Here is a 26,279-nt window from a genome sequence, read left to right as displayed (position 1 = left end):
CTCAGTCTTAGTTGCTTTCAGTTAACGCCAATTCATTTATCGCGAGAGAGCTCCTTAGTTATTATTAATTAAGAAGGAGGAACGAACGATCGGAAAGTTGAAGAATATTATTTAGAAGATCGGTATACGCGAGTCTAGAGTTTAAGGGCCACGAGAAGCGTTCGTGCGTCCGTCTTATTACAGGGTACGACCACATCGAAGCAAGGACTTACAAGGAAGAGAACTTCCAACGAGCTTCAGGTAACGAACATTCCTTATGTCCTTTCTCGCCCCGCCTGTTCAGTCAATGGTAGTGTTCTTAAATATATGTCCGTGTGTTCTTATTTCACGGGGCTAGTCCCCTTGCAGCTTGAGTGCAGACGTTGCTCTTCAGAGCTACCCCTTTTCTCTTACAACGTTCCTCTCGCTTAGCAAGCGAGTGGCTAAAGGCTGTCATAGCCTATCCACGATCCCCAAATATTCAGACTTTATAGGGTGCCTTCACCGGGTATCGAAGCCGGGACCCCTTGATAACAGAGCGACGACTCTACCACTGTGCCATGGAGAAGGTCGGAAGTTAACAAATAATAATAATAATAATAAAATCGTCTTTATTGGAGCAGGCGTGTTTCGGCCTCTAGGGCCGTTCTTAAAACAGACCCTTCTCTGAAATATTAATACAATGGAATAAAGAGTATACATTGAGAAAAAAAATGAAATAAAAACGTGAAAGAACATACAAAGAAGAACAATTATATATAATTTTAGTGAGGAAACATAATTTATTAGAAATGATATTTAAAGTTCAAGTAATTGAGCTAGAGAGCTAGGAATGGGCTCAATTTGAAGCATTTAGATAATGAGAGACAGAATAGGCGTGCATTAAACATCATTTAACAAAACCAAACTCAAATTTCTGCTTTTCCGAAAATATGTATTTTGAACATTGTCAAAACTTGTTCATAATTTTGTTAACTGATCAACTTCATCTTGAACTCACTGATTAACTGAAATAAAATATTTTGGGTGCGTCAGCTCTCGGGTTATTTGCACTCGTCACATTACACAAGGCCCAACCCTTCACCATAACTAAAGTCAACATGTGTCGCTGAGGATTAAAATCTCTTTATCAATGCTAAAAGCTGAGGCAGTAAAGGGGCGCTCATCACATACAAAAGGACGATACACAGGACCACACAAAAATCTACAGAGGATTGTACTGGTCGTGTACAGACTGCAGAGCGTAGTTGGCCTGCAACATTCTAGTTACTGGGGCATACTACTATCTTGAATTCATGATGGGATCGTTTGTTATAAGAATTATATTCTGTGTGTGTGTGTGTGTTTATCTCTCAATCCAGACTTTCTCTATCCATCACTGTCTCACTTATATATCTGCTTCCTTTCTATTCTCCTCTCCCTCTGTCTCTCTCCTTGTGTGTGTGTGTCCGTCCCATTATCTTTCTCTATTCATTCCTAGCTGTGTCATATTTGTATTACTGTGATATTACGCCGCTTTTCTTCCACTTTTGACTGATCGCGACGACGAGCTTGATTAATGATTGATTGATATGCTTTATTTTACTTCGCATTTCCGACACTTTTGGCTAATCGCGAAGATGAGGATGAGTGACGATGTGATGAAAATTGATGAAGAACACTCACAATGAACACCCATGCCCAGGCCGGGTTTCGAACCCAGGATCCCTTGCGTCTTAGCGCGCTGTTCTAACTACTCCGCCACTTGAGTGATGATTGGATTAAATTGATGAATGGACACTTAAAACTAGTCGGGACTCGAATTTGGGAACTTCGATGGCGAGATCTAAAGTCACAGATCAGAAAATAACACCAACGCGAGAGTCATTTCAGACGCGAAGAGAAGAACAGACTCTTCGGCTCCTGAGGATAGATTCCTAACAAAAAGAGCCAGAGGAACAAAACAATGACTTCTTAGCAGCAAAGCAGAAGCTCAGAAACCCATTCTGGCTATTGCTTATCTCCCCACATACGCTTCCTGGTTCAAAAGGACACAGAATACCAGGACACGTTTCACTTTACTTGAAAATGAGGTTGACACAGAGAAGCTATCCTCAATTTCTCACTCTGTTTTCCAGATTAGTATCTCACGGAATCTAGGACTAGCAAGTGTCTAGGTTGAATCTCTAGTTAGGATCTGTATTTGAGACTGCGGAGGGTTGAAGTTATATACGTCCAATCAGGTAAGAAGAAACCAAGCAGACACAGATTCAGAATTCCTACTATTGGTGTCATGTAATGCATGCAACTTTACACACATAAATCAACCACAGGAAGTGGTTTTACAGGTTTACAAAAGTTATTTAATAAGTCGAAGAACTATTCAATTTACACTTGATTACTTGAATATATATCTTCGGCGCTCTTGCCAACCCAAATATAGGTATACCATTTACTATAGATTCGATTAGATTTAGTTACTTCAAAATAAACTCAATTAATGTTGCAATTACTTTAAAAATAAATCACTGAAAGTTATATTTACCTCAAATTAACAACATGAATGCTGAAATAATTTCAAAACAACTCAATGAAATTTACAGTTAATTCAAAATTAACTACCCTGCCCTTCCGTTTCCCAAGCAAACAAGAAAAATTTGACAACATAAAATAATTTGTATGGGAGGGAGCACTGGTATATTGTTTTGTGTTTTATTTATATTGAAAATATTATTTATTATGTCAAAGGAGTACCACTTTTTCACCGTTATTAATGTAAATAACGAAAATATTCTTTAAAAGAGGTAATCTCTTCCGGACTTATTCTTCTAATTTAATTTTCAATGTACCCTCGAAATATTTTATGTTTTAAAGTGTTTGTATTATATTTTATTTCTTCGACATTCGGCTGATCACAACCGCGAGGATGAATGGTGTTTGTATGAAATTGATGAAGGGCGTTCACAAAGGTTCAGGCAAGGACTCGAAACCGGAATCTTCGGTGGTGACTAATCTTTGTTGGTTAGAGGGTTCACAAATACAAAATATTTTTATATTGAATATAGTTATCATACTCCACTTCCATTTGATACGTTATTTTTGTCAGTATTAATATTTTCGCAGGTTAATCTTTTTTTTAATATTTATTTTGAGGTGAAATATTACAGAACTGGTTCCATCAATTACTACGACCTTGAAAATATTGCAAATGACATGTTGGATACCCATGAACGACTGTTTAAAATTAATTACGCGTACATACATTATATGCTGCACGTTGAAACTATATTTTTCCGCCATGTTGGACCTCAAACCACGTGCATCATACCATCACTTAGGACTTCGAAGATATATGCTTATTTTAGCTTGATACAATAGATTTTTTTCCATATTTATTTTCTTCGGGAAAAATTAAAATATTAAGTTTCAAGTTAAGTTATTTCAGATTAGCCCTTCTTTGCATAAACTGGACTTTTATAAAAAAAACTCAAGTTAAATGTTAATGTTATGACATTTTAACCGTGTTCATCGAATTCGGGGCTCGTAAAAATATAGCAAACCATCCTGAATCTAAAGGGGTAACTTTTGGAGGAACTCTGTCTGAAATGTATTATATTGTTGTGATATACAGTATATATGTGAAAAGCGGCACCTTTTATTCACAAAAGGTCGAATGTTGCCATTATTTCATGTGTGTGTGTGTGGGGGGGGGGGGGGGGGATGGTCCCGTCTATGACGTCAAAACGCCCGTGCAGAACAGCCCTTACTACGACTGTGCACTAAAAGTTCAATGAACGATCTTATAGCCTTAGAAAAGAAACGACAGTGGTCACTAACCACTGTTTGATAGCATAGTGTGTGAATCACTTCTGGCACGTACTCAAAAGTCATTGTTTAGGAATAAATGTTATCTACTCAACACAAATTTCGTAACTAGTCTACTCTGTTCCGACATGCAGTTCGACTTTAACTACGATCTTTATAATTTGATTTTCCAAACGTGGTAGATACATGATTGCATATAAAGGTTATAGAAACGAGACGAGATGAGACTTTTAGTCTTGTCTCGTCACCTGCGCGAATAGTCTTGTTATTATTTGCAGATTTATAAACAACCTTAGTTGCCACGATTGCGAAGGGTAAATCTGGCCCACATCTCGAATGTTGAAATGTGTAGTACAAGTAATAATATATCGTGCTCTAACTCACTAACTTTCGCAGCGTATAGATGTCACAGAGGACAACATATTTCCTTAACATATTTCTCTGGCGCCTCGTTTCAACGGAATTTTATCCTGAATGTATGCAACCTTGCTCTATAGTTCATGGTTGCCACTAATGGATTAACTTTGCAATTACAATAAACAAGATTACATGGATTCTCTATAAATCTGTAAATAATCACACCCTGTAAAAAAAATATACTGTAAAATCACAAGACAGCTTGAATGTGAGTGATGTCGCCATAAAATTGCCGTGATATCACTGTAGAAACCATTAACTACAGAAACCTCGGCGGTCTTCACCTTTCATTTTTTTAAAGTCCACTTTATGCACAAATAGAATCATTGGCACTAGACCTAAGGTTTAGAGTGGGATCCAAACCACTACGTGGCACCACCGAGTATCGTACCTGGGACTCCTTGATTATAAAGCGACGACGTTCCCACTACGCCATCAAGAAGGCCAGTCTTTTCGCCCTTGATTTGTCTGCATGCAGTGCTCTACCAAGGTTTGAAACAAATTACAACCACCCAATCTGTTGCTGCTGACGACGTTCTTCGTCTAATTTAATGTGGCTGCAGGACAGTTTGTCGAGACTTCCGTGGTTGGCGGAGATCAGGATATAACTGCACAGCTATGTGCGAACACTGCAACAGACTTTCCTGCCACAATCTCTAGTGTTTGCTCAAGAAAATTAACTACATTTTCAACATTAGTTGTAGAATATCATGCACCCCTCTAAATAGCGTATGCATGTGTACAAAAATTGAAGAATATTTTCAAAGATGACTAGATATGTTACACTCTGTCCCGGGAAACTCTGGAGCAAGAAAAACAAAAACAAGTACTCTACGCAAGTAGGACTTGAGAGGGTTCGACCAGTGAGTGCGCGAGTGTATGGATGGGAAACGAAGCTGCAGCAGCCTGCACTGCTGTGTTCCGTCCACTCGCTCCGTCCGCGCGGCGCTGCTCCAAAGATTCTAAGTACAGCGGGTAACTAGGCTACGAAAAAGTACTTGAAACAATCATGTGTAGAGTTCAACAATATGAGAATGACAGACAAGAATGATGTTTTCCTGATAATATTTGCATGCAGGTTCTTTTAATATTTTCAAAATGCGACAATTGAAATTGTATATTCTATCCATCTACAGCACACGAGCTTCTTTAAAATGTTACAAAATATTAAAAATATTGTTTAAATGTAGCACATATGAAGAAAAACATGAAAATGTGCGTATTTTTGCGGAACGCAGCGAGAGTAGGGGAGCGCACATAGCGAGTGAAAGCGCGCGCGCGAGTTCAAACTTTACTCGCTACAGCACACATTTTAGTAGCAAGCTTGTTGTCACCATTGGTTTTAAATTAAATATAATTTTATACTCTACAACTTTTGTTTGGAGAATATTCCAATATTATCATTCTTAACGAGAATACAGTGCGAAAAAGAAAAAAAGTAAGCACAAAAATTTACATTTTTTTAATTCTTGTCTTGAAATTACTCAAAAACCATTGGGAATATTTGAAACATGAAGAGGACCAAATTTAGAGAAAGTAATGTTGGCACTGAAATAAAAAAAAGAATGTCCCGATATGTCCATTAGTTTCAAAGATATGGACGTTTTCCTAAAGCACTGCATATTGAATGTTCAGGGGGTGTAGGGGGAAGCTACGGAGGAGAGGGGCGGGGACTTTTGGGAAAATACATTTCTTATGATGGTCTATCAATACACCAAAATTCAGCTTTCCCCTAATTATTTCCGACAACCTCCCATTTTTTGCCTTCGTTTCCTGGACTATACGTTAGCTAGTTGAGTACCTTGCCCTTTATCGACTGACGGGACTTCAAACTCCCACATCCTACAAACGCTTGCTACATGACACATTTTGTTTCTGTCTCGGCGAGACTTGTGTGTCCCTGTTATGTGTAGTGTTTATTCAGTGGCGTATACTGGATTTTCATAAAGGGCATGCTGTACACAATTTTTTTAAAATATATATATTATGGAATGGGGGATAGCATTATACGTATTCAATAGTTGACGATTTGCACATTAACATTACTAAATATTGCATAACGTATAAAGTAATGAAATATGGATAATAAAGATCAAAACTCACCAGGTTTGATGTCTGATGTGGAAGTCTTCATAAAATTATAAAATCACTTGATATTTATAAACAGTTTATATTTACATTGGAGATTCACAATTTAGGTTTGTTTGGCTTATGCAAATAACATTATAGTAGATTGGATTGGATTGATTTGTTGTTTTCAGTCCACTTTATGCACAGTAAGGCTAATCGGGACTGGACCTACAGTTTAAAGTGGGATCCGAAACACTATGTGCCTCCACCGGGAATCGAACCCGGGACCCCTTGATTACAAGGCGACGACGCTACCACTGCGCCATCGGGAAGGCCTTATTATAGTAGAGACCTAAATTATAATCAGATATTCAGGATCAAAAGACCAGACTTAATTAAAATAATTTAAATGTAAATTCTGCTCTCCTGTTTTGAGTGGTAAATTCCCTTATAACATCTTCTTAAAATGAGGGCAATGCTTTAATTTTCAGAAGCAGCTCTTTTTCAATAGATAAAATACCAAGCGCACTTAATCTTTCTTGCGATTGGGTTGCTCTAATATAATTATTAATTCTTCTTAATGCTGAAAAAGATCGTTACACTGATGCAGTTGAAGCTGGTACTGACAAAATGAGTGTAGCCAACTTGTAAGTGTCACTCATAATGTTATGAATATTGTTCGTGTTCCTATATGGTACTAGTGCATGTACAGGTTTATGTTCAAACTCAGGGGAAGAATAGACAGCAATCAACTCATTCTTTAGCTTTACAAAGTCAAATAATAATAATAACCCTGTATCACACCCTCGGTTTCATTTTCGTAATTTTTAAAAAAAATATTTCGGGAAAATACATGCACTAAGCCATGTGGAACTTTGAAAGAGGCCCAGAAATAAAAATAAACCAAACTTTGAACTAAATGTGCATTGCACTGTACCTCCAAGGAAAAAAAATCAATCGCTGCCACCTCTTTGTTCAACGAAACAATAAGCATACTCTTCTCTGTAGCTGTCACCTCACAGCATGCAGCCAACGCGATATTCACGCATTGTGAAGGGGAAGAAGCGGAAAGGGGAGGGAAGAAGCACGGGAGCAGCATTGCACACGTTAAAATCTTCCTTCGCTGATTCGGTACATCGGACAGCTTGCTCTGCGACGACATTAATGAGCATTTCTACATTCTAATTTCTTCATATAGGAGAAGTATTTATTTTACACGAGAGCGCTCAACTAAGCTTATATTACATTTCTTGGATCTGAAGTGAAAGAAAGTAATAATTATTTTCCCACAATTGACGCATGCGCCCAGAAATCGCCTCTGCGTTTACTACTCACAACAAACGGCAGACGCTGCTGGAATTGTATGCACGGGAGCAGTAAGCAATTTCTTAGACCTAAGTGTCAGTAACACAGCCATATTGACCTCATAAATTTCAGTGGTCTAAGATTTATGAAAATTAGATATTAGAATAACTGTAAGTACCCCAGAATTTTTTATAACTTATTCTTAGCTCACATAAATATGGTTATAAAATAATTTTGCCAAATATGATCAGAAAGTTGTTTTATGAGCAAATCATCACTTCGGACTGTGCAGTACCGACAGGCTTCTGGTGTCTACTTTGCTCGAAAAAAATATGAATATATTTTCCGTACTTTTAAACTAGTGGCGTGCCCCAGATTTTCAAAACTGGTGGTATGGACACTTTTTCTTAGCAGTCAACCCTCATTTTGCCATTTTTCCTAATTTTGACGTTATTTTTTTACGAATACTGGGCCCCAACAACCCACCCTCCTCCTTGCACACCCCAATGTTCTAGACAGCTCTTTTTGGTGTTGTAGGGCTATGGCACAGATATAGATATTGACGAGGATATTGATGGGTGACTGGCAAAAAATATTTCTGATGTAGAGACACCATTTTGCTCATTATAGCGATGAATATAAGGTGGGTGCGTGCCCAAGGGGGTGTTGGCGGGGGTAATAACACCCCTCCTCTTTGGCCTAGTATTTTTTAAAATGACCATCAAAAAGGGAGTAATAGCAGAAAATAAGGGCTGGCTAATAATAAAAATTATATATAGCTTACCCCCTTGCCAAAATCGAGGGCACGCCACTGTTGGGAGGTCAAGAGTGATGACTTTTTTATTTACTCTTTCTTGCCCATTTGTCTTCTAATTTATATATTTGTCTTCTGAGGAGTATATTCTAAAATGTTTAACAGGTAGGGTGTAGATATTTTGCATGCAAATGTTGAAGGGAGTATATATTTCATAACTAAGCACCACACGATATACATCATTTCTCTGTTTATACACAAAACGTTAGTGGCCTGTTTCAAACTGCCATATTGTTCCATAACAAAAAATCAGGTTATAAAGGGTTAATAAAAATTGCCATTTTTCACAATTGTAAGTCCACATTTTAATTATAATTACTACATACGTATATATTTACATATCTAATACTTGCTAGCACATATAAATTCGTTCCCTGCTAATTATATTTCTCCGGCTACGTGGAAGTGAGTTAGGAACACTTTGATAAAAAAAAAAAAATATGTAGAGACAAAAGTTTCGTAACATGGAGCTTTATCATGAAGGTACGGATTTAATCTCGTAGTGTCATCACCTCGGGGAGATCCATCATGGTTATAATTGACTTGCTGCAGTCTTATTTTCTGTAATTGCTGCGGTCAGCCCAAAGTATTGCAATTGCAATTACGCCATAGAGTATGTCCCGGAAACAGAATCGAAAATAAGCCACAGCATAACTGCAACATCATACTGCAAGAAACGGGAGTATGTTGCACATTTCTGAGCTAAAAAAAAGTAATTCATTTGCAGAAAATGCGCCAATTACATAAGCAACAGAGAAATATAATCGCGTACTCATTTCAAAGACAGTTTGTATTTCATGTCAATGTTCGTAAAGAAGGTTCATCAGTAAGGATTGGGTAAATGGACTATGAGGGCGCCGACCGATTTTTATTTTCCTTTTCGAGGTCATCCACGGTCACGAAGCACGCGATAATATTGAACTAGTGTGCCAGGTCATGACAAAATAACACTACTCAAAGCATACACAAATATAGAATATGTCTGATTCATCAACAATTTAGGTCGGAAAAATCTCATTTCGTCATGCCGCAGATTCATTGGTGTTAAAAAAAACTGACATCTGGGATGCAAATAACTACTTACATTTATCAGAGAGACAACAAAGAAAATATTGGAAGCCCTCCATAGTAAAAAGAACAGATGGTACTGCTATTTCAAAGAATCTGTTTATATCTTTTGATCACAAAGAAAAATTAAATCACCTCTAACTTATATCCTTACAATATACTTTTTCCTCTCCCTTCTATCTACCACATATCATTTTGCTGTTCTGTCATTTACAAACTAATAATTTTACCATAACTTTACTTATCCAATAAAGCCCGGATGGAGATTCATTTCATTATTTGATAGATTTGTGCACGTGAAATTGACATGTTAGTGCTTTATTTAAAAGGACACAGTTAACTAAAAAAAAAAAAATAAGATAGTCTTCGCATACCCTGTTCCATATTTGCTCCACGCAATTGTCACATTTAAAGAAATATTATTGCATTTTTCAACATGTACATTAGTGATTTTCTCATTTGCAGAAAATCTAACTGTATAAATATTAATTTTCAAAACTATTTACCAACTTGGTGCAAGGATTTAATGTGAGATTGGTGAAACCAGAAGCTATGCAATGAAGTACATATGCCTTTCATTAAATCTATTACCATAAAAATGCTATAAATATTGTTATTTATTCATTGTATTTGGCATTACAAGCCGTCACCTTTACAAAAATAGAAGCATTCGCCTTCATATAAGACGGAGGAGAGACTGGGGCACATTTGAACATTGGGCAGATTTGAAAAGCGTGAATTTCCAGGCAAAGCGAAAAAAAAAAAATGTGCGGAGTTGACAGCAGTGGTAGTAGATGAGAGCACTGCAGATGCGCTGCCATCTATCGGACCATTCATCAGTTTGTAAACATTTAGGGACAGCTCGTGTGTCTAATTTCTTGAAAAGTAATTAACAACCACATAGAAGGCCAAGAGGAGAGTTTGATTATAGAATATAAATTGCTTACTGATAGGTTTGTGTGCTATTAATGTGAAACGTATCTATTTGCTTTTTCCTATGAATCGTGTATGTGTGTCATAGCCCTGTGGGACAGATTTGAACAACCCTGTCAAGGCATATTTGAACAGCTCTCTTGGGGCACATTTGAACAGTGATCAAAATTCCCGTAAGTTCATCATAAAAATATTAAGTAGTGTATTTGACGCGATTTCAAATGATGCACAGTCCATGTAGTTTATGAAAGACTGGAACTTTGTTTACAAAATTTCTTGAACATCTTTAGAAACTTTGTATTTGCAAAAGAGAATGGAATAGTTCTAGTAATAGTTCCCCCTCAAGGAACGCATCGAACCAGCCACTTCATCTTGACCTGATGGAACTCTTTAAGGCAAAACTACTAGTGGCACAAAACGGCAGCATGACATAAAATCCTGGAAAGCAAATCACTATTCATGACCTTGCATATTTAAGAAACACGGGCGTCTTCCAACACAGTATTTTTTTTAAAAAATCTCAAAGCACGGGGTTTCTCCACTCCTGCTCTGCTACTTAAGACCTTGGGGTGCAGCTGGGAAGTTCGCACCGCACGGAGAGCTCGCTGGTCTCCACAATGTAGTTGCTCGAGTATGGATTAAAGTTTTCACCCCTTCCGGGGTTCGACTATTGTCGAAGGAAAACTTCAATAGTTAGCACCTCACTCTAAACTACAGTCCCGATTTACCTGCCTGTGTACAATCTTCACTTAAGCTTTAGTTTCTCTGTTTCAAAGGGAGGAAGAGAGTTGCGATGATGGATGGTACTGAACCAACGTCCTCGTTCAAGAAGAGAAGCGTGTTTTCGGGAAGAAGGTTCGAGTACTTCCTGCCCAGGCGATGGGTCCAAAAGGCGGAAGATGAGCTTGGGGAGGATCCAGAGACTGTGTTCCAGGAACTCCAGAAATTCAGAGAAAAAGTGAAAGGTACGTGCAAATTTATTTCTATGTAGACATTATTTACGTTGCGAACAACAAGAGTGTGTCATTCAGATACCAACATACGAGTTCTCAAGGATTTTATGACAATTTTCTTTGTGTGTGGCACTGTACCGTTAAAACGTAGACTGTGAAATTTTAACGGTAGAATATTATGACTGTCACTCTCATGGCAATATCAAGAAAAACTTCGAAATTCTTGATTTATAAAAATCCTTTCAAAAATGACATTCCTGAATTCTGGTTGTTACCAACATGTTCCTGACGGCTCTACAGAAACTATATTGCAACCTCTGCTTAGGACACGATCTTTGTTTCCAGGTGTGACGAACCTGAAATCTCGGATGGACGACTGCTTCCTGCTGGCGTTCCTTCGAGTCAGAAAATTCAACCAGGAAAAGGCGTTACGTACGGTAAGAAATACAAACGGATGTTTATTTATTATCATGTTTGTAAACAGCCCTTTAGTGAAAGAGCTGCATTGCCAATGCTGTAATTCACAAATCAGAATCAAAGTTACTTCAAAATAACGAAAATAAGAGTTACTTCGAGATTCCCCTTGTGGTCTCGCAGCCCTTCAGGCAGCGCAGTTTAGATTCTGACACAGGGAGAAGGAGTGGCATTTCCTCCAGGTACACACTTTGTTAATGTGTCCGAGCAACCACGATATGGAGGAGAAGGCTAAGTACATCCCATACGGTTTTTAAGTTTTTAAGTTCCGAACTTGCACTTACTCACACAATTATATTTAGTTCCTGAACTCTCTCTTTTATATAACGTGGAGAAGTGAATTAATAGTGAATCGTTGTTCCTTTGGTTATCTTTAAAAGGCGAGAGACCCATTTAATTCATTATTAGTACGGTTGAATTAATATTCATCAAACTGTAAAATATAGAAGAGATCATGTTTCTCTTTCAGCGAGTTTATCTAAGTAAAACTATTATTTATGTAATCTTATGGTGCTTGCACATTATGTAAATAAACTCGCATAAACTGGAACAGTGTTATATCTATACGTTCGTAAAACATCCCTTCCTTATAGAAAATTAAGTATACCTTTAATTCTTGCATCTTCCACTGTGCGTATCTACAGGTTCGTATGCATTAAACAAGCCACAGAGTTACGAAGCATATTTCGACTAGAAGATACATGGACCAAGTCACATTTAAATTCAGATATAAATTCTGCCCATCTAGCAAATGTGGAAAATTTTTGTGTTTTTCTTAACATATGAAATAATGCCATGTTATCTACCCTTAATACATATTTTTTATGTTTAAGTTAACATGAAAAGTTTTCTAAGCAAAGAACGAGAGATTTTAACTCGTGTTCATAATTATTATTATTATTTTTTTAAAAAACTTTCGCGTATCTTCTTAGAAAAAAATGCAACTGGTTGGAGTATCCCTTCGTCATCGGGTTGCATCAGACAGCCTCCATAACTTTTCAAGGTAACTTGAAAATTCACCATGGTCCATGTGTGTTGTAATGAAGATTAAGTATGGCGGCAAAGGTGCCTCAAATACAGATTTACCTAAAGAGGCTATGTTTGATTTTTGTGCTGTCTCTTTTCAGCTGAAAAGGTACTACGAAGTTAAAAAGAAAGTTCCTGAAGTGTTCGAGCCCTTGCTTCCATCTGAAAACAAGATCGTGTACGAGGACATGGATCTATTCAAGATACTCGACGAAAAGGACACTCTCGGTCGAACTGTTGCGATCATAAAGCTAGGTGAGTGTACATCCCGTTAATATCCTTACTTCGTCTCGTGTTTCTAAATGTTAGATTAATCGTTAGCGTGTGGGTGAGAAATTAAGGTCAATTAAAATTATGACGTTACTTTTGCTCACTATGAATTCTCTACATGTAGGATTCTCGAAGAAATAAACAAATTATGTTCCTTCGCAAGACAAGAACTGCTGCACTGAAACTAAACCAGAATTGATTTCTGTTGATATTGCACTGGGTGTTATGATCTTTACAATACATGTCAGCATTGTTTGCTCCATATCGGCTACTTAGTTTGTTTACATAACAAGTCAGCTTTGCTTGTTCTATACCCGTTATTTAGCTCTATGTTTACAGTACAAACCAACATGGTTTGTTCCATATCTGGTACTCAGCTCGTTTAAAGTATGAGTCAGCATTGCTTGCTCCATATCTGCTACTTAGCTCCTTTACAGTGCAAGTCAGCATTTCCTGTTCCACGTGTGTTATTTAGCTCCATCTTTACAGTACAAGCCAGTATGGCTTGTTCCATATCTGCTACTTAGCTCGAACTTTACAGTACAAGCCAGTATGGCTTGGTCCATATCTGCTAATTAGCTCCATCTTTACAGTACAAGCCAGTATGGCTTGTTCTATATCTGCTAGTTAGCTCCAACTTTACAGTACAATCCAGCATGGCTTGTTCCATATCTCCTACTTAGCTCCATCTTTACAGTACAAACCTTATAGCTTGTTCCATATCTGCTACTTAGCTCCATTTTTACAGTACAAACCAGCATGGCTTGTTCCATATATGTTACTTAGCTCCATTTTTACAATACAAACTAGCATGGCTTTTTCCATATTTGCTACTTAGCTCGTTTACAGTGCACGTCAGCATTTCTCGTTCCTTATATGTTATTTAGCTCGATCTTTACACACAAGTCAGCATTGTTTGTTCCATCAGTTCTGACTTCTGACATACCTGTTTATCTGTAACTTGGTATAATTAGCAGACATGTAAACAATAAAAAAACCTGCAAGTCTTGAAGCTTTCCTGGCGACGAGTGATGAAAATATTCCTTCGGGCTATCGACCAGGCGAGTTGTGGAAATGATTCCAAGAAGTCTTCTACCCTGAAGATGAGAGTAACGTTAGCTCTCGAAAGCTTGGAATCCTTTCCACATCTCACCTGGTCGATAGCCCGAGATAATCTTTTCATGAATAAAATACCTTTTGATATATCAACAGTTCCTCAAACTAAGATGGAATCTGTTGAAATAATAGAGGTATTTATTTCGACACTACACCTCTTAGAGACTATCACCATTTCGTTGCTCAATCTGCTATTTTGTTTTGTACCACAAATACTACATTTTCTTTACAGGCAATCTGGATTACTCGAAATTGACCACAGACATAGTTCTGAGAGCAATGTTCACCATGTTGGAGATGGTGCTGTTCGACCAGACCATTCACGTGAGCGGCCTCGTCATAATCGGCGACTTCACCAACTTCGGGTTCTCGCAACTTAGGTTCATCACACCAAAGTTCGTCAAATCTTTATGTTCTGTTGTGATGGTAAGTGCAAATGCTTGAAGTTCTTTGATTTTTTCCGCATTCACAACCCTTTAGGTCGCTCGCTAGATGTTCTGAGATTGGTAGGCCTACATCGAGATGAAATTATACAGGGTGTCCACATGAAACCTTCCTAATTTCAAATGACAATTGTGAGGGAAACTATTCGACATAGAGCCTTGCTGTTTGTGGCATCGTGTAAAGCAGCTCAAAAAAGTTTTTTTTTTTTTTTTAATGTGATGAGTAATTAGTAATGATGACGACAGCACAAGAGAGAGCGCAGTGCGTGATGAAACGATAGAGGTGATCAGGGAGGCCCTCGAGAGAAGCCCGTCAATGTCAGTTCGCACCCCACCCTCAACAGTTAACAAGGTGCTACATAAATCTTCGTATGTATGCACACAAAATACAAATTGTTCAGGCGCTGCAGTCACAAGACAAACCACAACGCAAACAGTTTCCTATTTTGATGCTGGACCGAATCGAGCAAAAGCCCGACTACCTGAGGAATGCCCGACTACCTGAGGAACATGATTTTCAGTGACGAAGCAACCTTCCACACACACAAAAAATAAACTTTTGACATGCTTTACATGATGCCGAAAACCGCAAGGCTCTATGTCGAAGAATTTCCTCACACTTATAATTTGAAATCGGGGAGGTATCATATGGACACCCTGTAAAACGTTGAGGTTAGTCAGGACAGAATTATCCAACACCCATTTGTTCTCCAATGGAATAATAGCCGCCATGGGAAACCACATAGTTATTTGTTCTCATTATCAACTCTCAAAAGCAAAACAGTCGTAATAGGAATCTCAGTTCACCAGATTTACTCGAGGCAGACGACACCATACTACATACACGTGGGGAAGTGAATCTGTGCAAACAAACTCTCCCACACTAACAGATATTTTAGTTTCGAATACTCCTCGTATAAATCACATTCTAAAAAAATTCTAAGTGTCTAAAACTGTAATGGCTGTGGACAAAAACAATGAATAAAACATGATTTTTATAGAGAATTTAACGTGAAGAATTTTCAAAAATTCGTGTAACAATAACTTTAAAGGTAATGTACATCATCATAAGGTATTTGATGCAAATATGGAAAAGCTTGGTGAATTTTTCCCTAGGTAATGTGAACAAGTTTCAAAATCAAATTGGGAAAGGGTACGCTTTTGTTTTAGTTTAATATTTTTACAAAAAACGTCACTTTCGTTTAGATATTAAAAGGAAGAAAAATTACATTTAATTTTCCTTAAGTGCACAATATTGAATATTGAAGGACCTTTACATTTGTTAATTTCAAAGTTTAAAAAAAGCGCTTTATTTGTTGAATAAAAGGAACATATTTAAGTTAAAATTATTGAATAATTTAAGCTATTATGGCTGACAGTTATGTCAATACTGCACGATCTTTCTTATTGTTAGCTCTACATTTTAACACAACCTGACAGTTGTGTCAACACTGCACGATCTTTCTTATTGTTAGCTCTACTTATTAACACAACCTGACAGTTGTGTCACGTTGTGAAAAAAAAGTGGAGCATTACAAATTCTGCTGATAATTCAATGATGTGCCTTATTTATAGTTAATGCACACGGACGGTACTTTATTAAGTAAATTGTAATTGTAATATATCTTTCCAGGACACGTACCCCCTACGCTTCAAGAAACTACACGGCCTAAACACACCCTTCTTCTTCGACGCCTTGTTTCGCCTTTTTAGGCCTTTCTTGTCCACCAAGATGCAGAAAAGGGTAGGTACTACTTTCCCAAACTCAGTAAAAGTACAGAGTGTTTCAAAAGTCGCGCAACCCAAACGTTGAAAATTTATATCATGAAAAATTTAAAATAAATTATCGAAGGGTCATAATTAGACATCTGATGATTGATACCATGACAGCCTGTCATTTGCGAACAATATTGACCATGTGCAGCATTTGATGGATTTGTGACTAGCGATTATGTAGGTTGAGTGAAGACGTGAAACAGAAACGTATAAAATACGCAATGAAAATAAATAAGCATGTATTTTTCTTTACGGTTCTGCCGTGAAACAATGAAAACGAAGAAACGCATTTTTCTGTAAGCATTGCTAGTAATGGTGGCGAGACCAGTGACGGTTTATTTGAAGAGAACAAGGTACAATAATAACGTGGATACCTGCTAGAAGATGAAATATTTAACAAAACATAAGTTTTTAAAAAAAGTATTTTTTATTAAGTTATGTTATTACCTTTAACTTTAATAATAAATGCATTACTTTACGTTTCCATGTTTTTCCACCTCATTTCAAAAGAGAAATCTAAAACTTTTTTTAAAACTTTCATGACGTAGATCCTACCTCATGGACGTAAGATGACCAACTTTGACGAGCACATACAGGCAGAGATCCTACCCACGTTGTACGGAGGAAAAGTGCCTGGGTTCGACAACAGGAAATGGATGAAATATGTTTACGAAATGGAGGGTGCATTGCAAGGTAAGCTTCGCAAAAAAATATCTTCGCTTGTAGGTCAAAACGAATGGTACTAAATCAAAGACAGGAGCGTATATTCTAGGTAGCTATAGACTATCTGCGAAGCCCGAAGGCCAGAGAATAAACTTCAGGAGAAAAAATATTAAAATATTGCATAAAATTGTCCATTTCCGTAACATGATGATGCTTCAGGAGTACAAATTATTATATATATCTTAGTGTTCGGAAAGTTACTTTTTAAAAACTAGCCGAGTTACAATCGCCTTGTGCATTGGGGGCTACCAAACTAAAAATCAAACAGGATAAACCTGTCACCCTGAAATGCCTGGCACCTGGTGCCCCCTGACCGCCCATTGATAGGAGACAAATTTAGTACAGGGTCAACGAAGTTAGTAATAAGTTGTGTTTTGTACAGCGTATAATGATACACCTATAGATAGAATTGAATCTTCTGCAAATATGCTGGATAAAGAAACAAACTGCAGGAGTACTAATTGAGGTGAGTGTACAAATTCCTCTTTATCTATTGCTTGCAAGAATTAATGTAACAAAGGATGGACTTTTGTGTAGTGTATTAAATAAAATGGTGGTCTAACGTCGCAGCAGAAACTGAGTCCCGACTCACTTTAAGCCCTAAATCGCCAATAATTTACGACACTTACATAGCAATTTAGGACTTTGTTGATCGTAGCACGCCGTCGGATACGAGTATAACAGTGATGCGCATAAGGCATTGCCGACAAGGCATGGGAGTCGAATGCACATTAAAAGTTTCTTGACTGTTCTACACGAAAAAAGAAACGAAATTTTCGAATTTGCGCAATGAAGTCCAATAATCCCTTGGCGCAGGAGGCAAAATTGGTGAAACCACACTGGCAGTTAACGTGTTAAATGTCGCAAAGTCACTTTTGAAATGTTACTTCTGCTGGAAAAAGCAAGTGTGTTGCAGTTACAGCTACATGATTTTAAAAGTAACTACATGATTGATTTTGTGTTTTAAGTCCACTTTATGCACAGGTGGGCTAATCAGGACCGGACCTACAATTTAAAGTGGGATCCGAACCACTGTACCATGTGTCTCGACCGGGTATCGAATCCAGGACCCCTTGATTACAAGGCGACGACGCTACTACTGCGAAAAGTAACTACAGTTACATTTCTTCAAGAAAGTAACTTTTACTTGTAACTGAGTTATTTGCAACTAGTTACTTCCAAACTCTGATATACGTATATCATATTATATAGGGGCTTTCAAAATGAAATTGACACTTTGAAATGATAGTAACTTCTGTTGTTATTGAGATGAAAGTATTAAGATTCTGACAAGAAAGATTACTCCGCTCTGGTAGGTGTTACGGCCTGTTTGTTTAATACTGTGTTTCTTTGTGCACAGATAAAAGTGACATGGTGAACAAGAAATAATAAAGAACTTGGACGGATACTACACGCAAAAGAAAACGATACGGCAATGATAGTTAAGGCTTAGGAGATGAAGAACGTGTGGTTGACGATGTGTGCGAATGAACATGCACAAAGGTTGAGAAAAAGACATATGAAAAAAGACTTGAAATTCAGGAGCATAGGAAGGCTAGTGGGAGAAAAAGGCTGGAGCAAGGATGTTATCGAAACTCGTCTCCTGTGCGAGGAGATCTACCTCGTTCTCACATCGATATATAAACATTCGGCTGGTTGACGTATCGGCCTGGGGCAACATCTCTTCTCGAATTCTCGAATAGAAATACTGATATTGTACGTACGTACTCGTTCACAAAGTGTATCATACATTCATGTATTTATCATTTAGACTTTATCCTGGTAATCTCTTGGAGCAAGCGAACAAAAACAAGTCTCTGCGCAAGTTTTGACACGAGAAGACTCGATCACGTGAGAGGTGAAGTAAGCACAAGAGGGTAAAACGCGGCTGCAGCTACCAGCCGTTTGCAACAGCGCGCAAACGGCTTTGCTCCGCCCACTCGCTTTCTCCTCTTCTCCGCCCTTATGCGCGACATTGCTCTACAGTTTCCAGAGACGGAGTGTAGTATAAGCATGTTCCCGCTTACTAAGATCATTACGTAGCCTACAGAAAACAACATTTCATTATAGCGATTTAAATGAATTTGACTTCTTGTCGACTTGTACAGTGTGCCGCCATCCAGGACTCCTTGATTACAAGGCGACGACGTTACCATTACACTATCGTGGATGCCCCTCGTAAGAATAATTTAAAATCAAAGTGGCTAGAACGGAGTGGCCACTCTAGGACCATGATAAAATTCAAGTATAATTACCGGTTTTCCACCCAAACTTTACAAAAATTCAAGAGTACAAACAGATGTTTTCTCTATTTCAACCTTAAATATTACCGCACCCTCACACACAAGTATATTAGCAATATAAAGGGTCTGTGGGTTTCTAACGTATCCAAAAATTCTAATTCAATTCAATTAAACGATAAATATATTAAAAATATTTAATTTAAGGTGCGGTGTTTACATTTGCGATTTCACATATTCAGACTCGAAATACATCTACAAACACAAATGTTACGGGATAAAAAAAGTTAAAAAGTTAATTGTACAAGAATTTCAGATTCAAATTTACCTAATCAACTTCAATTTATCTTATCTTGAAAAAATCTTCCGTCTGTCAGTTAGATTGTTCTGCAAAGGATAGTAACAAAGTATATGGATTGAGAGAACTCAGTTCTATTTTCCACTCAGGTTTCTTTTCCGTTATTGATAAAAATAAATATTTGAAAAAGTTGCCTCAGGGCATAAATATATGATAATATAGGCAATAATATGCATAAATTGAATGGGATTTGGATTAATAAAAGTTGCAATTTTTCACGTCTACGGAAAAGAAAATCACGCAGAATTCCCGGAATTCCTAGTGAGTAGCCACCCTGTGGAATCTTTAGAAATGTGCCTCTATGACGAATAATGGAACGCGTGGATTAGACAAAGTAAGAAATGTAACAGTGATGGAAAGTGCTACTAAATGAAAGAATAGAAAAGTGATTAACACAATGGAGAAAAATGACTGGGCCACTGGTTTAGAAGGAACTGGTTGCTAAAAGATGAACTGGAAAAGGAGTGGTTAACGGAGAGGGAAATAGTGTAGGAAAGCGTGTAGCTTGCATTGAAAAAGACTACCCATTGGAGAGAGATCAATGAACGAACGAAAACACTACAGTTTACAAAATACTCGAACGAGATCAAGAGCCTTGGATACCAAGTCTCGTCTCGATTCTACAGAGGTCTCGTTCTTGATCTCGTTTCGACGAAGCTCAACGGTTTGGTATCAGTCCGTCTAAGCACCAACCCCAAAGTGGAGGGAGAGGGCGAGCAGGACAACGTTGAGTTTCCCTTTTCTCTGCAGGCTAATTCCTTCTCTTCTTCTCTTTACAGCTGCCTCGTCGCACCTACTCTTTCTGACGTACTTTATTAAACCTTTGTTTGAACCCACCCTACCTCCACTCTCAAGCAGCTGAATGAAACTCATCACCGGAACCTGCTATGAACAAACACTAATCTACAGACTCGTAATTAAGGAAGGCTACGACACAATGGAAATTAAACATACGAGTTTGTTGATTCATTGCAAGGAGTGGACAGGTAACGGAGGTAAAAGAAAAGGCTACACGGTACTCAAAACACAAGGTCTAAATTAGTATCCGAGACATAGGTATGTGTACATTATTTCAACTCAAATATACACAGCATATGAGCACACATTTTAGCATTACATATCCTCCGCCCTCCCTCATTGAGAGTGAAGGTAGATGCACTCCATGAATTATATACCAGGAACAAGTGTACTGATTTCAACCAACTAAGCGTTGATAATTGAATGAGTTCATTGAATCTTCAATCATAGTTTACTATAATTCTTGCACATTTGCAAACTACGAGTACCTACGTGTTCTGCGGGAAAATTAGTTGAGATTCTACGCGAAAAGAGTAGAAAGTATGAGGTGAAGCCCCCACCCACACACGCTGTGTGAAAGGAAGAGGACACAAGTACAGGTCACGTTTGTGTGCAGAGTGCGGGTGTTTTTCTATACTATGTTCTTTTGTCACTTTTGGCTAATCGTGACGATGAGGATGAGTGATGATTAGACGAAGGTATCCGCTATATCCGGACGGGACTAGAACCCAGAACCTTCGATGGTGAGACTGTAATGCAATTGTGTATTTAGGAACATTTTGTATGTGTTAAAATTTACAAATCAAGAAATTTCTGTTTAGAACAAGAAGAAAAGCGATTACTAGAAGCAATAGAAAGGAAACAAACTGTGATATATAAAGAAAAGAAAAACACGTTAAGAGAGAAAGAGAAAAGGAAGGTATAGAAAAGAAACGGATCAGAAAAGATATATAAAGAAACTATGAAGAAGAGAGTGAGGTCAGAGCTGCAAAGAGACGAGTTGTTGTTTCTAAATCCACTTTAAGTCAGGAAAGACTAATCGGGACTGGACGTACAGTTCAAAGTAAGATCCAAACCAATATGTGCCTCCTCCGTGTGTCTAACCCGGGACTCATTACACTGGGAGTAAAAAAAGGCAAAATTGTACAGAAAACAAAGCAGAATGGGTTAAAATAAAAGAAGGAGAAATAAATAATGGGAATGTTATAAATGTACAGATGAAGATGTAAACGGCAGAATGTATGTGATATTGGAATAGAAATTAGGGTAGTATGATTTTCCAAGGAGGGCAAGTATCCCCACTCCACTCTCCATGTGTACACTTATGTTAGAAATGGTACTTGTTGAGCAATTGGAAATTGTAGGGATGATAGTCTGGTCTCGTTTTCTGAATAATGGAGTCTGTTTCGTTCTCGGGACTCTTAAGAGAAAGTCTCAGCCTCCTCTGCGTCTCCAAGTGAAATTCTGTCTCGTCTCTGTCTCGGAGGGAAAGTCTCGATTTCTTATCCGTCTCGAAAGAAAAGTCTCCACATATTCTCATTCTCAAATCAAAAGTATCGTTATCGTCTGGATCTCTAAGGGAAAGTCGCAATCTCGTCTTGAAATAATACATAGGTTGCTATTTATGTGTCCGGAACTGGCAACACTAATGTTGCTAGGTAACATCTAATATATCCATCGTAAAGTTGGACATTTCTATGGTATGTACCCAGAACGTTGTGCTTACGGATGACTTTTTTGTTCGTTACAGGGACTTGAAAATTTCATCGGAGGCCAACAATGGAATTAACTCGAGAACATTTTTGAGCAATGATTTTCTACGACTTTCGACGTGGATTATCTCAACAACAGTGTATCGATCAACTCACTTCGACTTTTGGCGATGAAGCAGCATCTATAACCACTGTATATCACTGGTTTAGTGAATTCAATCGTGGCCGTTGTTCGCTCACGGACGAATCTAAAGAAGGCCGTCCAAAATCGGTTGTTGTGCCAGAAAACATTGATGCTGTGCGAGAACTGATAATGCAATATCTTCGTGTGACGTATCGTGAGATTGAGGTATCCCTGGGCATTAGTATGACTAGCATACATAAAATATTGAATGAAAATTTAGCCGTGAAGACGATTTGTTCGCGTTGGATCCCGCATAATTTGACAATCGCTCAAAAACAGGCTCGTGTCGATTGGTGCAAACAAATACTCACAAAATACAATCGTGGTGCTTCAACAGCCGCGTATAACATCTACACAGGTGACGAATCTTGGATCTATGCATATGAGCCCGAAAGCGAACAGCAGTCGACGGTGCGGGTGTTCCAAGATGAGCCAAACCCAACAAAAGTTTTCGTGCAAGAAGCACTTCGAAGCAAATGGTCGCCTGTTTTTTTTTGGGGGGGGGGGGGAATGGACATGTGGCTACAGTGCCACTAGAGAATCGTACAACCGTCAATTCTGAATGGTTCACAATCATTTGTTTGCCAGAAGTCTTTTGGGAAATCAGAAAAAACAACCAGCGACGCAGGATCATTCTTCACCATGACAATACGAGTTGTCACACATCGGTCCAAACAACTCAGTATTTGACCGGTGAAAATATTGAATTGATGGGTCATACGCCGTATAGACCTGATTTAGCACCCAATGATTTATTTTTGTTCCCGTACGTGGTCAACGATTTTCGACGCCAGAAGAAGCAATTGATGCGTTCAAAATGCATGTTTTCGAGATATCTCAATCGGAATGGACAAAGTGCTATGACAATTGGTTCAAACGTATGAAAAAGTGCATCGATCATCATGGAGAATATTTTGAAAAACAATAAAACCATTTTCAATGATACATATTTTTATTAATTTGTTATTCCGGATACATAAATAGCAACCCTCGTATATAGAAAAAATTTAAATGATAAATACTTATTAAAATAAACTACATAACACATATCACTTTGATATACCAGAAAAATTTGCACACTAAAATAATTTGATTTAGTAAAGTAAAGTAGACATATTGTTGTTAAGACGAATAAATACGGCTAGGTGAGACAAAGATCAAAATACACACATAATATTGTGTTTTCTCTTCAGAATTACCGGAGTATGGCTTCCAACCTGAACAAAGTACCTCAAGATGATGCGTTCGCGACTGCGCCATGTGATATCCAGATGGCCACCAGGAGATACCCAATTCATGGAGAGTGACCATGTGTAATCCTCAAGTACTACAATCAAATATTCCATTGTTGATTATGAACTATGACTACATTGTAAATACTAAAGAGAAAGAGCTTGCTGCCGTGTGTCTATCCTATTAGGATCCGTAGAATTTAGTGGAAAAATACTGAATAGACCAAGTGATTTGTGTACTAGCTTGTTTAGGCCTGTCTGACTCCCGGGCTTCAACCTTAGTTGCGGCTCGTTTTGTATTTCTGTGTGTATGTGGAAAATGTTTCAATTTATATCCTTTGTATTTCATAATTTCTTACCAAAACGAAACTCAATTTGCATTTACTTAAGCAATATGTCATACCTAACCTACAACATTACTATGACAAACTATTTTTTAAAATTTCTTAGGTCTTCTAATACATTCAAAACATTTCACTGAGAAAAATTCCTAACTTTGATCTTGTACAGTCAAAAAAATTAACTTATCTTTCCATTCTCCGTTACGTTTGAAAACCTCTTTTTCCAGCTGCTCACTCTTCTTCTTTTCTAAAATAAGAATTTTTACCTTCTTTTCTAGTTTTCAGCTGGTCTCTCTGATAGTGCATACTATGTTAGTATTCTCTTCTTTGCCTCTCCTACTATAGATCAATTTCATCATTCCCTCCTTCTCTCTGGGCCTTCTTTCTTTTATTTAGCTTGGTTTATCTTCCCTTTTCCTCTCTCTTACTTCTTTGTTATTGTTCCTTCCTCCAACTCGCTATCGCTTCCTTCTAACTTATTCCCTATCTTAAAACGTTAATTTCTATTCATGACACACTTAACTTTATCATCAGTAGTGCATATCTTACATAAGTCGCCTCCATCACCTAGACATCGTAATTATTTAACTAATGTTTTGACTTGATTACTTGTGTTAAATTTCTGAAATTTTCAATTAATGTAGAAAATCAGCATCATATTTATTTCAATAACAAATACAGCTCCACCTGTAATCCACTGATAGCAAATAACAATACTAAATTAGTGTTGAGGGTGTGTCCCTGTTCAGTAGTTCAGTTTGGCATGGTTATCTAACTGTATTTCTCATCCTTAAAGCTGGAAGATATTGAGTGGGTTTAAATGCTGTTCCCATGTACTTTCAGCAGAGTTCTTAAAGGTTGCTTTGCCTTCTAAATACTGAACGTTCCATTGGGAAATGTGGACTTAAAATAATATATATATTTATTAAAGCTTATTATCAATTTTTCCTTTCTTTCTCTCTCAATCCTTGCTAAGGTCACGAGCCGGTCAATCTAGGACTGAGAAAAATGATAGTACACCAAAGATAATGTAACTTCAAGACAGCAATAAAAAGGCTGAAAAACACAATGCGACTGTCCGATTTTTCCGTTAATAAAGTCTCAAGTACTACCATTATTTTGGAAACCGTAAAAATTCTGTTTTTTTCTTCTTTTTGTTACGAGTAAATATAAAATGGAGGAAACACCACAAAATCACACACAACCTTCGTGTTCCACTCGTTGCTCAACACTGACAAACTTTCACAAAATGTAGAAGACACCAAGATTAACAACATTTCTTACTCGTTTATATCTCGTTTCGACTCTAGGAATCCTCGAAAATAGACATTGTCTGTCTTGTATGTATGCAACCATGCAGTGCATATTCACGATTCCCACTGGTATTTTATCTGTCGGACAACAGTACAATCTTCAGTAAAAATGCAAGTACATTGCTTCGGATGCTACTTAAACTGTGTGTTCAGTCTCGATTAGCGCATATGAGCATAAAGTGGACTTAAAAAAAAACAAGCTTTGATACATTTTTACTAGTGCTGTAAAACATCTAATACACGGTCTTTACGAAGAGTAAACTTCAAGATTGAAAAACAATTTCAGGTTGCAGAGAGAGAGACAGAGAGATCAAATATGTACGTTCAAGTACCACATATGCAATGAGAAAATATGCTGGGATGGCCTATAATTCTTAAATGATGGTATCCTAATCGTATTATTTTTCTTATTTTCTGTTGAAATTTTGCCACTTTTGGCTAATTTATCCGAGTGAAGGGCAATTAGATGAAACTGATGCACATGCAGAAATTAAATGCACAACGTTAGAACTGCACAATGATTAGAGTTATCAAGATATGTATATATGACATTCTTATGTTCCATAGTCCGTGTGATATTCCAATCCGAACGCTAGATGGGACTATTTAGTCACCTTCAATAGAGCTAAAGAGACCTTGTCTATGAGTTCTTAACACAGCATGTAAACAAAGATAAAATACACGTAATGAAAATGTAGTGTTAGTGTGTAAGAATAGTTAGTTTCGGAAAATTTGGATGCCCTTATATATCTCCAACTTTTATATTCTTTGGCACAAATTCCGAAGAAACAATGTGTATTCCCTACGTCAGTATGTATCAGAAAATTCTTCTTTGGGATTTCGATCCTGACAGACGTATTGTTTGCCCAGGGCAGCAAGAAGAGAGGAGACCAGATGCAGAGAAACGTTTACGAGCAACGCCGAGGAGGC

The 26,279-nt window shown here is 37.6% G+C and overlaps 2 protein-coding genes across 3 annotated transcripts in view; one reads left to right on the top strand and one right to left on the bottom strand.

Moving 5' to 3' along the window:
* Sema2a (Semaphorin 2a) overlaps window positions 1-26,279 on the bottom strand; it is a 1,542,453-nt gene that overhangs the window by 1,101,061 nt on the left and 415,113 nt on the right. The gene's annotated exons all lie outside the window — the stretch shown is intronic.
* On the top strand, window positions 181-24,092 carry LOC145985773 (clavesin-1-like). Its single transcript, XM_083119852.1, has 8 exons — window positions 181-240; window positions 11,167-11,355; window positions 11,689-11,780; window positions 12,945-13,098; window positions 14,462-14,655; window positions 16,306-16,416; window positions 16,997-17,141; window positions 23,657-24,092. The coding sequence occupies exons 2-8, from the start codon at window positions 11,184-11,186 to the stop codon at window positions 23,701-23,703; spliced, it is 915 nt and encodes a 304-aa protein (XP_082975978.1). The 5' UTR covers window positions 181-240; window positions 11,167-11,183; the 3' UTR covers window positions 23,704-24,092.

This window comes from Lepisma saccharinum, chromosome 3, assembly GCF_977018435.1.
Source record: "Lepisma saccharinum chromosome 3, izLepSacc3.1, whole genome shotgun sequence".
NCBI classification, from domain to species: domain Eukaryota; kingdom Metazoa; phylum Arthropoda; class Insecta; order Zygentoma; family Lepismatidae; genus Lepisma; species Lepisma saccharinum.
This window is presented reverse-complemented; position numbering and strand designations above follow the sequence as displayed.